Source organism: Artibeus jamaicensis, unplaced genomic scaffold, assembly GCF_021234435.1.
Source record: "Artibeus jamaicensis isolate MK-2021 breed Jamaican fruit bat unplaced genomic scaffold, CSHL_Jam_final scaffold_1019, whole genome shotgun sequence".
NCBI classification, from domain to species: domain Eukaryota; kingdom Metazoa; phylum Chordata; class Mammalia; order Chiroptera; family Phyllostomidae; genus Artibeus; species Artibeus jamaicensis.
Window position 1 is genome coordinate 2,044,122 of NW_026522025.1, and position 18,979 is coordinate 2,063,100.

The 18,979-nt window shown below is 32.6% G+C and overlaps 1 protein-coding gene across 1 annotated transcript in view; it reads right to left on the reverse strand.

Annotated features, from left to right (window-relative positions):
- FAF1 (Fas associated factor 1) overlaps positions 1-18,979 on the reverse strand; it is a 410,524-nt gene that overhangs the window by 221,466 nt on the left and 170,079 nt on the right. Inside the window, exon 7 of the mRNA XM_053655563.1 lies at positions 16,192-16,297. Coding sequence (XP_053511538.1) covers positions 16,192-16,297 — 106 coding nt within the window. The remainder of the gene's footprint in view (positions 1-16,191; positions 16,298-18,979) is intronic.

Sequence of the window (18,979 nt, forward strand, 5' to 3'; positions counted from 1 at the left end):
AACAACCAGAATATCAGTGACTTGAAAAGTCTCCACAAACACTCATTCAAATTACTATGAAATAAAACCCAGTCCCCTTTTTAATAGATCTCTAGTACATTATAGATGATAATTTCCTCGTGGAAAATGTTTCTCTGATAGACTAATTAATATTTTTATTCTCCATACAAAGTATCATTCCATGCTCAAATATATGTCTAGTACATTCACAGCAAGAAAATGATACTGATGGAAGCACTATGCAAAATTAGTCAGAGAAAATCTGTATGATGATTTAATAGCACCTCTGATCGGATCACCACCATGCAAAAGAGTTGGTACTTATTGACTTGGGATGCTCTTCTAGTTGTGCAATAGACTAGGCACCAAACAGTTAGAAACAAGGTAAGAATCTTTCCCCTTTTAAATACTTAACAAAAATGCTTACAAAATGTGATTCTGTAACACTATCCAATGCTTAATATCAAACTCTGGAAAAATTCTCTCCAACTTTACAAAGTCCATTTTCTCTTAATTTGACTTCAATATAAAGGAAGGCTATCTAATTACTATTTAAAAAGAGTTACTCAAAGGTAGGAAATGGGTCATCTGCAGTAGTGTAAATAATAAAAGTAAAGTAAAAAAATTTTCATTTTAATTTTTAAAAAGTACTTTAAATTTTTGGCAAATATTGGTAAATTGAGAGTTGGAATCCTTCTATACTTTATCCTGGTGGTATCATCCCAGGTTCTTTAGTCTAGTTTTTTAGCTTTAGTCTAGCTTTCTTCTTTGGAGAAATGAAAAGATGTTTGCTCAGTATCACTAACCATTAAGAAAATGCAAACTAAAACCACAATGAATTACCATTTCACGTCCATTAGGATAGCTATTACTAAAAAGACAGAAAATAACCTGTTGGTAAGAATACAGAGAAATTAGAACTCTTATCATATACTGCTGGTAAAAATGTAAAATGGTGCAACCACTATGAAATACAGAATTAGCATACGATCCAGCTTTTCACTTGTGGGTATATATCCCAAAGAATTGAAAGCAGGGCTTAAATAGATATTTGTATACTCATATTTATAGCAGCATTATTCACAAGAGCCAAAAGGAGGAAGCAACATAAATGTCCTCTCAACAAATGAACAAATTTATATATATATATCATACACACACACACAATGGATTCAGCCTTAAAAAGGAAATTCTGACACAAACTATGACATGAAAAAAACTTGATGATATTATGCTAATTAAAATAAGCCAGTCACAAAAGACAAATATGAATTCATTTAGATGAGGTATCTAGAATAGTCAAATTCATAGAAACAGAAAGTAAAATGATGGTTGCCAAAGGCTAGGGAGAAGACAGAAATAGGGAGTTACTGTTTAATGAATATGGATTGTCAATTTGGGAAGGTGAAAAAATGTCTGGAGATGCATAGTAGTGATAGTTGACAACAAAGTGAGTATACTTGATTCTACTGAATTGTATACTCTAAATGGATAAAATGGCAAAGTTTATGGTATCTAAATTTTACAATAAAAAACATTTAAAAAATCACATACATGGCATGGAAAGCAAAGCATGACATTTATTTTGTTATATTATTTTAGAACTCTGAAAATCAGTTGAAGTAGGGAAAATATGTATATGAAAACAAATTTGTATACATATAAACATGAAGATTTAAATTCATTTTCTGGATTTATTAAACACTTGATGGGAACACATGAACACCACTGTTCCGTTTTTAAATTACATTATTTTCTCATGTAAAACTGTTGCATGTAAATAACTATTTAAAGATATTTAATACTTTGAATACATTGTGCTGCATAATTAGTGGTTTACCATAATAAAATGTAAAAACAAACAAACAAACACAAAGCAAAACAATAACAAAAAACCCCTGTACTCATTAGTAGCCACAACTTACTCTCCTTTTCTCCTCTACCAGGTACTCCTGGCAACCAGGAGTCAACCAATTCCCTAATGGCTAACCTACTTAAACATTGTTTAAATAGGCTTTTTTTTTTTAAGAGAAATTTTAGGTTCATAGCAAAATTGAGCAGAAGGTAGAGATTTTTCCATATACTCCCTACCCCAAATATGCACAGCCTTTCCCATTATCAAATCCCCTACCTGAACAGTATGTTAATTATAACTGATAAGCCTATACTCACACATCATTACCCGAAGTCCACAATTTACATTATGGTTTACTCTTGATGTTGTATATTTTATGGGGTTAGATAACTTTAAAATGACATGTATCTCTCATTGCAGTACTATATAGCATAGATTCACTGCCCTATTAATCTTATTTTTGTCTATACATTTTCCTATTCTGGGCATTTCATATAAATGGACTCATACAATATGTGGCCTTTTGTGTCTGGCTTTTTTGCTTAGCATCATTTTTCCAAGATTTATCTATGTTGTAGTGTGTATCAATACTTCATTCCTTTTTTATGACTGAATAATAGTCTACTTATGGGTATACTATATTTTAGCTACTCATTCATAAGCTGATCGACATTTGGATTGTTTCCATGTTTTGGCTAGTAAGAATAATGCTTTTATGAATAATTATGTACCTGTATTTTATGGACATGTTTTCAATTCTCTTGGTATATATCTAGCAGTGGATTTGCTGGTTTATATGGCAACTCTATGTTTAACTTTTTGAGGAAATGTCAAACTTTTTCAAAGCTACTGCTTCATTTTATATTCTCATCAGCAATGTCTGGGGGTTCCAATTTTTCAATCTGCTTGTCAACACTTATTTTTGTCTTTTTCTTTTTTTTTAAATTCTAGCTATCCTAATGGTGTTAAGTGGTATCTCACTGTGGTTCTGGTTTGCAATTCCCTAATGGCTAAAGATTTTCAGTGACTTTTCATGTGCTTATTGACTGCATATTCTCTTGAGAAAAATCTAGTCAAATTCTTTGTCCACTTTAAATTAGGTTATTTTTTATTATTATTGAGTTGTCAGAGATTCTTATATATTCCAGATACAAGTCCCTTATCAATATATGATTTGGAAATATTTTCTCCCATTCTGTGAGTTGTCTTTTCACTTTACTGATGATGCCCTTTGAGGCACAAAATTTTTAATTTGAAGTCCAATTTACCTATTTTCCCTTCTGCTGCCTGTATTTTTTGGTGTCATATCTAAGAAACCATTACCTGACTCCAGGTCATAAAGATTTATTCCTATGTTTTCTTCTAACAGTTTTATAGTTTACAGAATATATATTTCTCTTTATATATTCTCTTCAATCCAGTCAAGTTAATCTTTACATATGATATAAAGGAGTAGTCCAATTTCAAATTTTTACATGTAAATATCCAGTTGTGTCAAAGCCATATGTTAAAAAGACAATTCTTTCCATGCTGAATTGCATTGGTTGGAAACCTTGCTGAAAATTAATTTACTTTGAAGGTACAGGTTTATTTCTGACTTCCAATTCTATTCCATTGATCTACAGGTGTATCTTTATGGTGGTACCATATTCTTGCTATTCATACAATTTAATATATTTAATACAAACAAAGCTAATGACATCAAACTAATACCATTTATTCTTACTGCATGTCAATACTTTAAAATCGCCTTATGTATTAGCTTCATTTGTTACATACTTGTTATGTTTATGCAACTGAAAGTCTTATCACATCATATGTACTTAAGGTAAAAGTCTACTTTAAAATAAAAATAAAATTTGTTATTACTCACAATAAAAATCTAAATTACAGAAATTCAAACACCATGGCAACAGAGGCCTCTATTTCAATTTTAAACCTCTTAAATGACACCTTAAGGGTTAAAAAGATATTTACATTCCACAGTGACATATATACATATTTACATACACATGACTGCCTACTGACCAGTTTTCTCTGTTTCTCCCCTGACTCCACCATAGGGTGGAGGGGGCACACAAAGGTGGGGTCAGAGGGGAGAAACACAAAATGCACAAAATAAAAACACAAACGCATAAGACTCAGATCCAGAGTAGTTAAATAAAAGTGCCACAAAGCAAAATACCAGACATTAGAATCCAGATTTCCAAATTTCTTTACAACCACCAGATGCTGACTCACATAAATATCTGCTCATTCAAAATCACTTACAAGGTGCTAGACACTAAATTTAGTGTTACATATGAAGATTAAATGACTGAGACCCTGCCTACAAGGAGTCTACCATGAGAAGAAAGACAAACACCAAACAAACAAAAGGATAGAATGCTGCAATACAAGTATATACCAGGTTCAATGGACACAAGGATTTTATATGTATTTCGAAGTCCGAAGACAGTTTATATTTTCACTAGAAAACACGTTCAGTTTTCTACAGTTCTACAATATAAAAAGATATATATATATACCCCAAGGCACTAAGGACTATATGATCTTGCAACTTGTAGTGGCAGGAAGACTGGAACTCAGATTCCCTACACCACAGTGTAATAATCTCTCCATTACGGCAAACTAATTAATTGCCATTTGAGAAGTATTGTTAGTTTGAGTAAAATCTGTAAGAATGTGTCCTCCCCAAATTAAAAAAACATTTAAAAAAATTAGCTATAACCTCGTTCAAAAGAAAACCCCCCAGTAATTTCCTGGCAGATATTACATATTAAGGATGGCATAAATCTACTTTAAAGTAGGAGTTTCATTTCCTACATTTTGTGCAAATTATTCTCAGCCTCCTTTTTAACAAATAAATGAGAATTTATACAGCCAAATCAGAGAGAGCCTCTCATCACAATCCCTAAGGAAGTACATAGTTAGGTCAATGTTAATACCTGAAATGCTTCAAATACTCAGAAATACTTGGATAACTTCACTTTTGAAAATACCTTTAGTTACAAATAATCTCACTGATTTATAGATTCTTCTAAAATTCAGTCATTCATTAAACACACTACTCTGGCAAATTCCACTGCAGACACAATACTTTTCCTTTTCTTAAGGTATCCTTAGTCTGGTGGGGTTGGGGTGGGGGGTAAGTACACAGATCATTGTAAATGAGTGTGGTAAATGTTATGACAGGCATATGTTCACAGGGACAAGAGAAGGAGTTCAGGAAAGAGACACCTAACCTGATTTGACCACCCGGATTGAATAAGCAGCTGGCTCACAACATTTGGCTTCAAATTATTTTTGGTAGTTTCAAAAAATCAATTTTCCCTCTCCACAGAGTATAGTTTGGCCATAAGCAAAGTCATTCAAAACAAAACATATACAGTCTCTAAAGAAAGTTCCTGCAAATGCAGAGTATCTTTTGAGCAATAGAAGATATGTATATCAACAAATAAAATGACTACTTTTAAGGTATCAACATTCATCTAAATGTATGATATGTATGCATGTTACTGTATTAACCACATTTACTTTAGGGTCATGCTTGCTTCACATATGGTTTCATTCATCATACACAAAAACTGGTTACAATATTTGAAATAACAATTGCCAATAGGAACCAGGACTTTTAAGATATTTTACCATATTTCTGAAATTTTAAAATTCTAAGTAAAGTGATCCATGTGAATATCTGTTATTATCAACAAAAATTTTCACCTGCCAGAAAACAGCAACCTTTAAAAACATCTTATTAAAATTAAGATTCCCTTTTATACAATGTGAAGGGAACATCTCCCAATTCTGCAGAAATGAACTGATGTTTAACTGATATTACTATTATTATTATTAATCACAAATATTGTTCTTAGGAAATATTTCACACATTTCAATCAGGCAAATACAAGCATGTAAATGTGAAGTGTTGTTGATAACAGCATACCAAAAGAACTAGACCCAACTGACAACAGCATGTTTTAAATCTAACATACATAATCTATAATTCTAATATTTGATTTTTGCAATGGAACATAAAGTTGTTAGCAAGAGAATCAGGAATGTCACTAATTATCTTACTTATAATTGATTTTATTTCAATATAATTTTGGTGATTTTTTCCCTACATAACGATTATAGAATCTTTCTCTGTCTTTTTTATCCTCATCTGAGGACATTTTTCCACTGCTTTTAGAGGGAGAGAAAAGGAGAAAGGAAAAACATTCACATGGTAGAGAAACACAGACTGGTTGCCCCCCATATGTGCCCACACCAGGGATCAAACTCTCAACCAGGTATGTCCCCGATCAGAATTGAACCAGCAATCTTTCTGTTACAGAACAACACTCCAACCAACTGAACCACACCTGCCAGGGCTAGGATCTCTTTTATATTTACTGCAACAACTATCACAAAGTGATAGAAAACTGCAAAGAAATTATAACAAGTATTAAATCAATAAAATAGAAAAATATGTCAACAAACCAGAAGAGCCTGAGAAAGTCAATGTGTAAAACAAGGTTTCAATTAATCTGAAATAGAGCTGTAGTTTGACACAGAGATCTTTCGCTACCCTAAATACTTTCAGATCGTTCCCAATGGTGCCATCTTGGCTAGGCATTCACTGCACCAACACTTAGAACAGTCTTAGCTCTATCAGAAAACAAAAAGAGAATTATATTAATGTATACAAATTAATGATCTGAAAATGTGACATAGTCATGAGTTACAGTAGGTATATAAAAATTCTAGAGCTACTTATATTTAAAATCTGTAAGAAAGATTCGATTTCTTTTACCTGGACTTCCTCTAGAGCATAACTTATGCTGCTCTCCAAAACACCTAAGTAAGGTTTACACTTTTCCAAACAGAGGTTAGTTAATCCCAACCGTCCCCATACACACATTTTCTTTGTAAAATGTGCATTTGGTGGGAAAGCATATTCTCTTGGATGCTTACAGTCAATTTCAAAGCTTAACTATTAGGAGATTCCTTTCTCATCAACTTCTTGGGAATTGGTCAAATTATATTTATTTCTTCACTGTTTTTTCTTAAGTGTCTAAATCATCCCTAACAAACATCTGGCTTTTATTCTTATTCTTCTAATTCCAGTCTGTGGGCATTTGACTTTTCTAGAACAAAGTTTCCAAAAATTATTCCATAATCAATGTGTGAAACAGCTGTGGCCAAAAAAGAAAGATTCCTTCCTCGCCTTCATCTATTGTACGTGGATACCACATCTCTGGGTACCAGAGACCGAAACTCTGCCAGCATTTAAAAAATTCTCTTTTGTATTCTGAGTGCAAATCTAATTTGTTTTCCACTGCCACTCATAGGACTTTCCTAGCATTACTCTTTTGCCTTCCTCCCTCATTTCCTTCATCCCTTTCCATCGAGTGTACATGGTGGGTATTATTTCTCTCCCCCTACTCTCCTTCCAACCTCGTGTATTAGCTATAAAATAGATGTAAAGCTTGGTGCATGTTCAAAAATTTTATGATCAAAATACATACTTAGCAAATTGTTTGGCTAAATCTTTCATGTATGATGAAAGATTATTACCACAATTCATTAGCAAATTATAGACTTTGAAATGTAGGCAGACAAATATTTGGCCCTGTATCAATCAATTTGGACCAGCTGGGTAGAAATTCACACAATCCCAGGAAGCCCGGGAAGTGAGGTGCTCTTTCATTTTTCATTCACTTGAAACATTAAAGAAAATTATTATTCTATAAAAATGTCCACTTTTCAAGACTTTAGTAGAGCCATTATAAATCGAGTTTTATTTTCAGTCTATTCTCATGACCAATAAACTGATCATTTTTCTTGCAACTGATTGCAGAAGAATAGTACCTAATGTATACGCAGACAACTTAATATTTGACTATTAATACTCCAGTTTAAAAGTTAAATATTTAATAATGGTTCTACTGCCCCAAAAAGGTATGTGTGGGGATGGGTATACTTCTACATACACTAAATCAGCCTGGAAACTAGTTTTGCAGTTATTCACAATAAATAATACCATTAGCATTCTTTTTCTGAGACCCCCTAGTCCAGTGAGGTGACCCTGTACAAAGATCCTGATTGATCCTATGTCTCTGCTTTGGTTAAGCTACAAGGCTGTATATGGGGACAGCTGCACTTTGGGAGGAACTTAAAACAAATTTCATCTTAGTGACATCTAATCCAGTGTTTGGTACAAGACGCATGGAAAAGTCAGTGTCAAAATTAAACAATGCCGGCTTTGCAATGAGCAGATGCTTTTGCCTTGCAGCTGTAAAAACCTTAAAACAATCCAGTGCTCTACTGTCTGGTCACGCAATCACCACAAAGCAAGGAATACATTTTGTCATTTATAGAAGATGTTTGCTGTGAGCTTTTATAGTCTTTTTTCCTTAAAAAAAAAAGTTTAGAAGCATAATAGGAATATGTTGGGGGTAATAGTACGGTAATAAAGCTCTAAATTGTACAACAGAATTTTTAAGTTTATTTGTCACACTATATTTGAAAAAGAATAACTTCTTGACAAGATAGTTTTAAGCTATATACAAAATGCATTTACAAAGGAAAATCACCATAAACAAATGTTTTAAGAGATTATGGTTAAAAAATCTTTGATATATAAGGACAAACATGTAAATAATTTTCTACGTGCAAGCCTTACATTAATACACCTACTCTTGGTCTAGCACACTCTCCCTTTCACATACTAATCCTTTGACTTACTTGTTTCTTCAGGTTTGTTTTTGTTTGTTTTTCTGTTTTTGCTAGAGTGGGGTAGAAAGAAGATTAAGGAGCTTACCATTTTTTACTTTATGACTAGAGGATACTTAAATGTTAAAATTGTTCTCAGCTTAAACAACATGGTATTTCAGCTTAAGAAACAAGATCTATAAAGAAATTGCAGCCTTTTCTAACCTTTACCTTACAGGATAGAATCTTGTCTCTGGCATTCAGGAATCTTGGGGTTAATATCCTAATGCAGAAATAAACTGTTCCTCATGAGGAGAACTGCTCCAACTACTACGTCTGTGGAACCAGAGAACCAGCCCTACCCAAGTGACTGCATGGTCACGATCAATCAAATTCTGCTAATTGAGGTTCTGCCTTTAAAGATAGCTTTGTATGGTAACTATAAGAAAGAGAACCTAGTAATCTTACCTTTATTTTAAACAGTCTACTGCAAAAACTTTTTTGAATCATTCAAATTTTTTTCTTGAAATCCTTTTCTCCCCAAGGGTATCAATTCATTAACGCCTCATTGCTTATAAATTTCATTGGATGTCTTATTGGTTGAAGGTTTGGGGATTCCCCTTAATTTCCTTCCCACCCTATAACTTAAATTTCAGTGAGTAAGTCCCAAGATAATACCCATACTAATAGTAAGTTAATACAATTTTATTTTCACACCAAATAAGGCATTCTACTTCCTTCATTAAAAGTATTTGAGAAAATCTAAAATATTTTTGTGATTGCTTTTGCATTTCTATATTTTATTTTCTAAGAATGTAATTAAAACATATTGACATATAAAGCACATTTGGTGCATTATATCTTTTTAAATATAAATTCTAGGCATTCATTTAAAGAGATGGGCCAAACTTAGAAATAATTTTTTTCTATGAAATGTTTACAATGATCATGAAGTTATATATTACTGGTATGATTATGTTGAATTATTTGCTAATAGCTACAATTAGAATGAACCTGAATTATGATGTCAACAGTATATGCCATCAAACACATACATATACCATGTATATGGCATGTAACAAATACATATCACAAGAGAATTAAACTATAAAACATAAAAATAACTGACATGTATTCCCAGATGTGATCCCTTATATCTTAACCCACATAGAATAAGAATTAATCATTTTACAATGGCAGTATTCCAAATCATAATATTGTAACCTGAACAGCTTCAAGGATAAGGAATAACTATAAATTTATACAAACTGGGTCTACTTACATTGCTATTTCATAATAACTTTAATAATCAGAATTATGTTGACAAGAAGTGTAAGAAGATTTTGTTTAGAAATGTATTCCAACTTAAGGTTCTTAATTACACAATTCTAATTCAAATTTAATAGATTTTAATACATTATATATTTTTATCGGACCACATAGAGATTTGCAAAGTGACTGGTTCAAATAAATTGTCCTCTTTTAAGTTCATTTTTATTGCTTTGAGTTTACTCAGTAATAGCAATATATTTTTAAAGTATATATTTTACACAAAAAATACATAAGTCACAAATCAAAAGCTAACAGATGTGTGACTTCTAATTAGTTATAATAATCTGTGCTTCAATGCCATTAGAATGAGCCTTTCTTTTCTTTTGAAAACTAAAAATGCTTTCCTTTGAATTTTAAACTGTCAGGGTGCTTCAAAGTCAATGTACAAAATCTGCTTTGATTAAAATTTTAGACATCTACAGTGATAACTTTATAAAAGGAAAATATTAAATTATAATTATCCTAAACAGACACAGTCTTGTGAAACTAACCCTACATTCATGTTAAAACACAAAGAGTTGAATATAATGAATTTGATTCATCCTCGGACACAAAGCTTCACCACAGTAAACTCAGTCAACTGTTGCTCTTGCGTCTATATTCATGGTGCTTAAATAGCGCACTTTAAAACAAAAAATACTCCAATTGGCTTTTCATATATCCACCCTCCCCAAAAATAACGCACTTGAAAAACTCAAATGATATGAAAGACTTCAAGGCCTCTTTTCTCCCTTTCATACCTCTTTTTTTTTTATTTCTGTTTGCAGTAATCTGCCTTTCTCTTTCTCTTTCTCATTGCTACAGAGCAAGCGAAGAGGCTCAGAGCTTTGAAAAGGGGGCTCAGTGTGTAATGGGTCCACTAGAATTAATTTACTTGCACCAAATCCATTGAGCACAGAGGGTTTTTTTTCCCTCTCTCTCTCTCTCTCTCTTCTCAAATCATTTGGAGTTGAACGCAGCCCCCAGCCTTTGTAATTCTAGTAAAGCACTTAAAGTGCACAGTAGGTGTTCATGAGGACCATCTGGTCAAAAGCAAAACAAGCTGCTGATTTTGCCTTTGAATAGAATGAAGCAAGTGTGAATTAGTCTCTTCAATTAGCACTATTACAACCTGTCAAGTGCATATTGTAAAACAGGATTATTACAGTATTGGTCACCAGTGCAATTATTTACTCTCTGCCTTTTCTTGCATATAAAAATGTCTTATGTTTATTACTTTCTGATAACCAAAATAATTTCTCTTAACCCAGACATTTCAAAACTACCAACCCACAAATCACAGATTATGAAATGTGGTACACTGAGTAGATGTTAGAATACATGTATCTTAAGTAACAAAGGAATAAAGCATCATCCTTAATTCCTAAGAAAATTTCATTGTTTCTATCCTCTTGAAATATAGGTGAAGAAATGTTGACACGCACTAAAAATAATTTCCAATAGAGATTATTCTAAAATACTTTCCGAGAAAGAAAAAGACTTACCAGTTCTGAATCCCTGCAATGTAAATATTAAACTTATTTCCTAAAAAGATAATTTATTAAGAATCACAAAAAAACCCTCAATATTTATAAGATGGTCATTACTGATTTGTTCCATTGAAATGGTATAATCCAACAAATCTCAGTTATAAAATGTAACTTGAAACTAATAATAAACTAATAATATATGTGCATATTTGAAAGAAACTCATAATCTCCTTTTCTGAAAGCTGAATAAAGGCTTGAATTCATTGCCCAGTTGCTTAAGAAATTATATTTCTTTCATTCTTGCTAAAATGTCATCTGTGATTTCAAATTTAAAAAATCAAACTATACTGTATGGTAATTAAAATGGATTCATTCTAATTGAGCTTATGTATGCCACTTATCTTGCAGTAAAAATAAACTACTTAAACTTTTAATTAAATAAGCACACAATTTAATTTACCCTCTTGCATATGCACATTCTAAGCTACCCTGATCTTCAGTTTTGTGCCAGCACCCCCCCAATACTGAAAAACAAACAAAAAAACCCACTGTACCTAAAACATTTACAGAAAGGGCATGCTAGTTAAGTTATAGTCAATCCACTACTAGAAAACTGCCTATTAGTAAAATCTGTAAAAATTACATATTTAATTACTGTTAATGACCACCAGCATTAAAGAAATAGTTTGAAATATCCATTAGCCAAGCAAGTTGAGAAAGCAGCAGGTAGAAAAACAGGCAGAAAAACCCAACACAAGTTTCAAATTTACAGAATCAGAATTAGCCTCACAATTTCACAATTATTTAGTCACGATCATTTTTGAGGACTGGTATGATTTATGTATTTAGCTCTCTTCCTATTGCTAATTCACACTGTTGGCTTCCCCATTGACAATCACTAGTATTAGCAGTGAAATGTTTTACTATTCCATGCAAGATATATCTTTACAGGTTGTCAATTTTTCCTTTATCCCCATTAAAAACTAAATCAACATTAATAAAACAGTGAGAATTTTAGGGTAAAGTGAAACTTGGAAGAGGATTTAAATCGTGCTTCTTGCTATAGTAGATAGGTAAGACTCCACGATTCCACACCAAAAATACTTAGGTTTCTTGCAGTTGTTATTCTGGGTCATGTACGTATTTCATAAGTTTGTATGACATGTACAAAGAAAAGTGGATATTCTGCCCAATAGAAGCTTTGCAGTAGTAAGACAGACAACAAACAAATTGTTTCCAAGAAAAGTTGGCCTGGTTTCAGGGACTTTATATCCTTTTCCACACCAGGGTTTGGGATTTGCAGTAGGCAAATTAACCCCCCCCACCTTAATTTAACCAATCTCAAGTGCATTTGTAAGCAGATCTTTAATAGTATTAGACAGAATTACTAGAATCTGTACAATTAACTTTAAAAATCTAAATTCTCACTATAGAAGATTCACTAAGATAAAATAAGCTTGTTTAAATTTTCAAGGATATCCACTATTTTATAAAGAGTGGCAAGTAAATGATTTAGGGCCCCCCAAAATAAAAAGACAGATTGTTACAAAGTTACTTTTCTATTATTTCATATACTTTACAAACTTTCACATAACAGAAAAGAGGAAGGATATTTATTCTTATAACTACTTATAACTCTCCATTCTGACCTTTAAATATTATTTCTGCCTTTTCCTCAAGTAGGAGGATAATATAAGTGGAAGGATTTGTAAAGAGCTTTAAAAAAATAACCGCAATATCTAACTAGCTTAAATTAAAATCTGAAGCACCCGAAGGACATAAGTCATGCATTGTGAGGCAAGATACCACAGACCAGAATGAACAAACACTTATACAATTATCGGTTTATCACTAATAACGTGCATGAACATATGGTCACTGAAGAGTTTATTTGAAATTCTAACTGCTTCTAAGATCTATTTTCTAATTTAGTATTTTAAAATATATTTTATTTAATTAAAAGTTTATATAATAGTTTCTTTTTCAACCCTATTTCATTTAATAGAAATTCCCTTTGGGGGGAGAAATATTGTACAGCTTTCTTTTAAAAAGAAAAGGCTTTCAAAAATTAAAATGACCAAAAATGGTATATTTTTTTTACCTACAACAAAGCTAATATACTACTATACTGGAAAGCAAAAAATCAGTTTATTTTTTTTTTAATTCCCTACTTTCCTTCATATACTGATCAAGATTTGGACCTATTTAAAAACAGTGAAAAGAGATCTCTGAAACTGGCTATAGAAATTAATTTATAATTTAGGATACATGGCATCATTAAGCTTCCACATTAATAGAAAAATTCTAGCATTCATTAAATTAAATAACACTGCAAAATCATTTTAAGATTATAGCAAACTGACTTTTAATCATGTACAATGCAGGTACTCAGGTGTTACTGTGGGTTGCACAGCTGTAGCATAATAGTACCTGGTCCTCCTGAAACTCCACCTCACTAGGTGTTCCACAAGTTATAGAAGGAAGTTTTAGGACTGGTTCTACAGAATGTGATCCTAGGCCTAGAGAAAATAGTCCACATCCTCTTTCTAAATTGTACAAGAATAAAAGAGCCTACATGTACCTGGTCTTCACACAGAAAAGCAACTGCTATCAAAAACAACTGGATTGACTTTTGCCCAGCAAGAAGCATTTCAAAGTGTTATTTTAAATCAACCAAAAAATGGGGGGGAGGAGAAAAATGAAATATAAGACTATCTGTTTTTACAAAAATATTACTGGGACATTTTTTATTTAGAAAATAGTATAAAAAAAGGTTTAGTGTTTTTAAGCCTTTGAAGCTTAAAATGTATTTGATAATCTAAATAGCAGGCCTTGAAGAACAGTTTCAGCCAACTGTGACGCATCATGGCACATTTACAGAATTTTAAACATTTCTTTTAATAATTGATGTAGTCATTTTGAATCACTCTGCATAGGATATCAGGTGTGAGCAGATTGCATTAACACCGCTTAAACATTTCAACTTGTCAGTATGGCCAACTCGATTTCGGAAATATTTGCAGTATTTTCCCATCGAAACAGTAATAAAGGCAAAATAAATATATGCCACTACTTTATAATCACCGAACATTAATGAATATTTTATGTCTTTTTAAATCTCCCTGTTTAATTTAAAAGGGTGAAATTAAGTCTCCTCCCTGCAATATGCCAATTATCTGTAAATCAAACAATAACTTGGCCATTATGCTCCTTTTGTTAATATAAGAGAAACTAATTTGAAAACACTGAAAGGCATTTTTAGATTATCAGTTTAATAGTCCTTTCTGCCCTCTTGTGGGAGAAAGCAGAAATACACTCAAACTATAGAAACTGGAAATGAAAAAAAAATAAAAGGTAAAATTTTAGCAATAAAAATTTTATTCAGAAATAAAAATAAAGCAGTCTATATTTATCTATAATGCATTAAATTAAAATTGTCTCCAATTAAGAAAATAACTGAATGGAATAAAAATTACCTCTTCTCATCTTTGTTTTTCTTGATTAAACTGGAGTTATTTTGAAATTGAATTTCTTCACTTACTTATACTAAATATATACTTTAAATTTTACCAATGTGAAGCTCCCAGAATAACTTTGTAACAGAGCCATAGTTAATTAAACACTACTTCTTGTGCAAAAACAATGATTATTCAAGGAATTAAAAATCTAAATTTAGAGAGTAGGACACCCATTTTAGAGGTTAAAAATGAGATGGCAAGTAATATATTTTAAACCATGATTTAAAAAATCAGATAATTCAAACCTTTGATTCAAATTAGGGTCCAAGAAAAGTTTTAAAGGTTTTAGTTATTAGTCAACTAACTATTCAAGTGATAAACACTGAAAATAAACTTCAGGCAATGACTTATATTCAAAAGTTGAAATTCATTGATAAACATGAAAAAAAGGGGAAACATTAATAGTCTAGCCATTACTGAAACAATTCATGTACTTCTGAAAAATGATTGGGATGAAAACAACTTGTTCTTTCACTGTGACAGTAATTATCCTAAGCAATATAGTCCAAGAAAAAAATGTATGAAATAATCCATGATTAAGTATGATTAATTCTTTATAAAAACATAGACAAATGATTGCTGTATTCACAACTTACAAGGAGTAATATGATATAATCATCATTTCAGTGTTTCTAAACACAAGTCCTGTCATAGCCTTTACACACTTTCCTCCCAGTGGAGATAAATTACTGGCTTTTAGGTAGGTGGGGTCACAGGTAAGAAGATACTTCTGGTCTCTCGGGGGAGGTTCTTTTTGAAACAGTGGCCCTGGTTGGCCACAGTGAAGAAAAGACAACTATAAATAGACTCTTCACAGATATTCTGAGTTAAATGACTAAAGGTTTCCATCAGCATCTCAAATACTGCCTAAGACTGGGATTGAGCTATTTAAGAAAAGTCCTCTCAAATTCTTTTTGGAAATAGACAGGGTATACATTTTAAGCAATATATTTGAAAGCAATCTTTCAAATAAAAAATAAGCATGTTCAAAAATGCATGCTAGCAAAAACTTCCAAATTCATATTTTGAACAATTACCACAAAACCATGAAATATATTACATAATAATGAGCATTTTAAACAAAGTTTTAAGGTGTCTATTTTAAGAATTATCAAGAGCTCCCATTTACAACATGTTTTTCTAGGTCAAGTCATTTAATATATCTACAGTAATCATGATGCTCCAGTTAATTAAAATTAAGAACCCAACAATGAAACATAAAGAGAGTTTTCAACCAGAACAGATAAGCCCTCTTTAACAGGGTCAACATTAGCTATAATGAGCTACCTTTATTCCTTAGCTGTGAGACATAACTCACCTCTTGAATGGTACTGCTTCCTGAGAAGTTCAGGTTGTACTCCCGCTGGACTTCTCGGTGGGTGATGATCAGCATGAAGTTTTGATTTAATGACTCCTGCAGGGCACTGAAAGGGTTGAGAGAAAAACAAGGAACTCTTGAGATGAACAAGTTCTAGCTTGCTTTACAGCTAGCTGCAAAAACCCCAGGAGTACCATAACCTCCACACAGGCATGTCCGGGCCCAATGTTAGCATCTTTTCAGCTCCTAAAGGCAAAAGAGCATGCTGAGAACAACCAAGGGGAGCTAACCTGTTAACTCCTTCTCTACCACAGATTTTAAAAATTCAAATCCAAATATTTTGCATACATAAGAATTTTCTACAAGCCACACACTATTGTCTGCATATGTATTTCCTTCAAACGAACCAAATTTTTCAATTACATCAAATTCCAAATATGTTACTAAAATATATACTCCCTGTTCTGGAAGAAAAGAAATATGAAACTACTGTTTGTCTTCATGAATGTTATATAAGAATAAAAATACGGTTTAAGTCAAATTTGAGAAAGTATTGAAATCTATAGAACTTTAAATGCTACATCAAAATTCCTTTAAAATAATTGTGCTTTCACTTAGGACTAAATTCAGAAACTGGAGAATTCAGAGCAACATTAAAAACTCTGTGCCAAAGCTCCAAAACATTAGAAATGTGTCAGAGCTGTAAAGAGTTACTGAAATTAACCACATAAATTAACAAGCGTTAAGTCATGGTACTATTTGTTTATGACAATACTAAGAAGTACGATCAACGTTAAAGATAAAAATATATCACCATTATTTATGAATAATTAGTACCGCCAGCCTCAAGTATACTTATGCCACATTTACGGAATTAGGAAAATATTTTGGGTGTGCTCTATTATTCTGGCCTCATCACTCCTCCCTTAACAATCTGTAATTATGTGATAAACATACATGGAACATAAAATTAGAATTAGGCAGTTAATCTGTTTGTTCTGTTGTCTCCTATAGAGTTCACAAGTTGATTACAGACTAAAATTAACTAGGAAACACTAAGACAGCATGACATACTATTAATCAAAATCGAGGGAATAATACTCCACAAAAATAGTTCCTTTAGGCAAGGACCTTTGTCACTGTCTCCTTAGCACTAAGCCTAATGTCTTGCATACTGCAGATAAATATTGAATGAATAATGAATAGATTGTGAATTTCCAGAAGGCAAGAGTCTTACTCAATTTTGTATCTCAAATAGCAGTCTTGCCTTCTGGAAAACTACCACAGGAATTAAGATTTTGATTTATTGAGTTATCAATATTAAATCAATGCTTTGCATTATTCCAAGTACTAAAAAAACGAACCCAAATAATATATAGTTCTTATTCATAAAAAGCTTCACAATCTTATAAATGTAAACAAATATATAAACAGCCATAATGTAATGTAATAGATACAACTGAGAAACTGAAGGGGGTGGGGGAGTACAATGAAACCTAAGAAGGAGGTGCTAAACTCTGTCCCAGTGACAGGGGGAAGAGTTTAGGGGAAAGCTTCAGAGAAAGAAGGAAGGAGAGGGAGAGAAAGAGAGGGATGGGAAGAGGGAGGGGAAAGAGGGAGGAGAAAAAAGGTGGGGGGGGACAGGGAGATGGGGAAGAGCAGGGAGAGAAATGGATATATAGATATAAATTAAAATATGAAGGGTGAGGAGAACTTTTGAGTTGATCACTTGGAAGGAATAGAATTTTTGTTTTGCTTGCAGAAGAGACAAGTGGCACTTTTCAGACAAAGAAATAAATGGAAGAACATATCATATTCACTCATTCTGTTAACATATTTTTATTGTGCACCTATCAATGTTTATGACACTCTTCTAGTTGCTAAGGACACAGAGGTGAACAAGAAAAACATGGTCATTGCTTTATGAAACCTATATTCTAGTAAAGGACACAAATGATTAAGTGAATGTAGAAGTAATTTTATAGAATACCAAGTGCTGTGAAGAAAATAAAACAAGATTACAATATAAAAGATAAAGGTGGGGGACAGGGTAAGAAAATTATTTTCACCAAAATAGTTTTAGGGAAAGCGCGTCTGAGAAAGTTGAGGCTGGTATAATAAAGGAAGAGATAACAGGCATCTTATTACGTAGGTCCTTGTAGACCTTGTAAAGAACTTCGCATTTATAGACAGGAATTGCAAAAGAAAACCATTGGAGGGGTTTTACACAAGGAAATAATCGAGATCTGACTTGCAATGACACTTACACAATTATTATTCTGGCTGCTCTGGCTACAGTGAGGAGTGAAGCCATGGAGAGTAGACAGGAGGCCAGTCCTGGCAAGAGGTGATGGCGCTAACTCTCATTTTTTCTGCCTACCTGTGCCACAGGGTGAAAGAGGCAGAGACAGTGAAGAGTAATCAGGTTTACTTGTATTTTAGAGTAGAAGCCAGAAAACTTACTGATGGAGTATGAAATAGATATACCTATGAAAGGCCTTGAAACTCCAAGATTTCTGGCCTGAGCAAATGGGAAGATGGAATTGCCTTTAACAAAGAAAACTGGGGTATGAACAGACTGTGTGGGGAAACAGAGTGAGAAGTTTTAAAAACAATGTTTTGAGACGCTTACCAGATATCCAAAAAGAGATGCACAGTTACATGGGAGTTGAAAGTTAAGTAAGAGCTCGGAGCAGGAGGCTGACAGCATTATAGACGGTGTTTAGATTTTATGGGTAAAAGAAATCACCTGGAAAAACACGTTGCTTAGAGAAAAGGAGACAGGCCA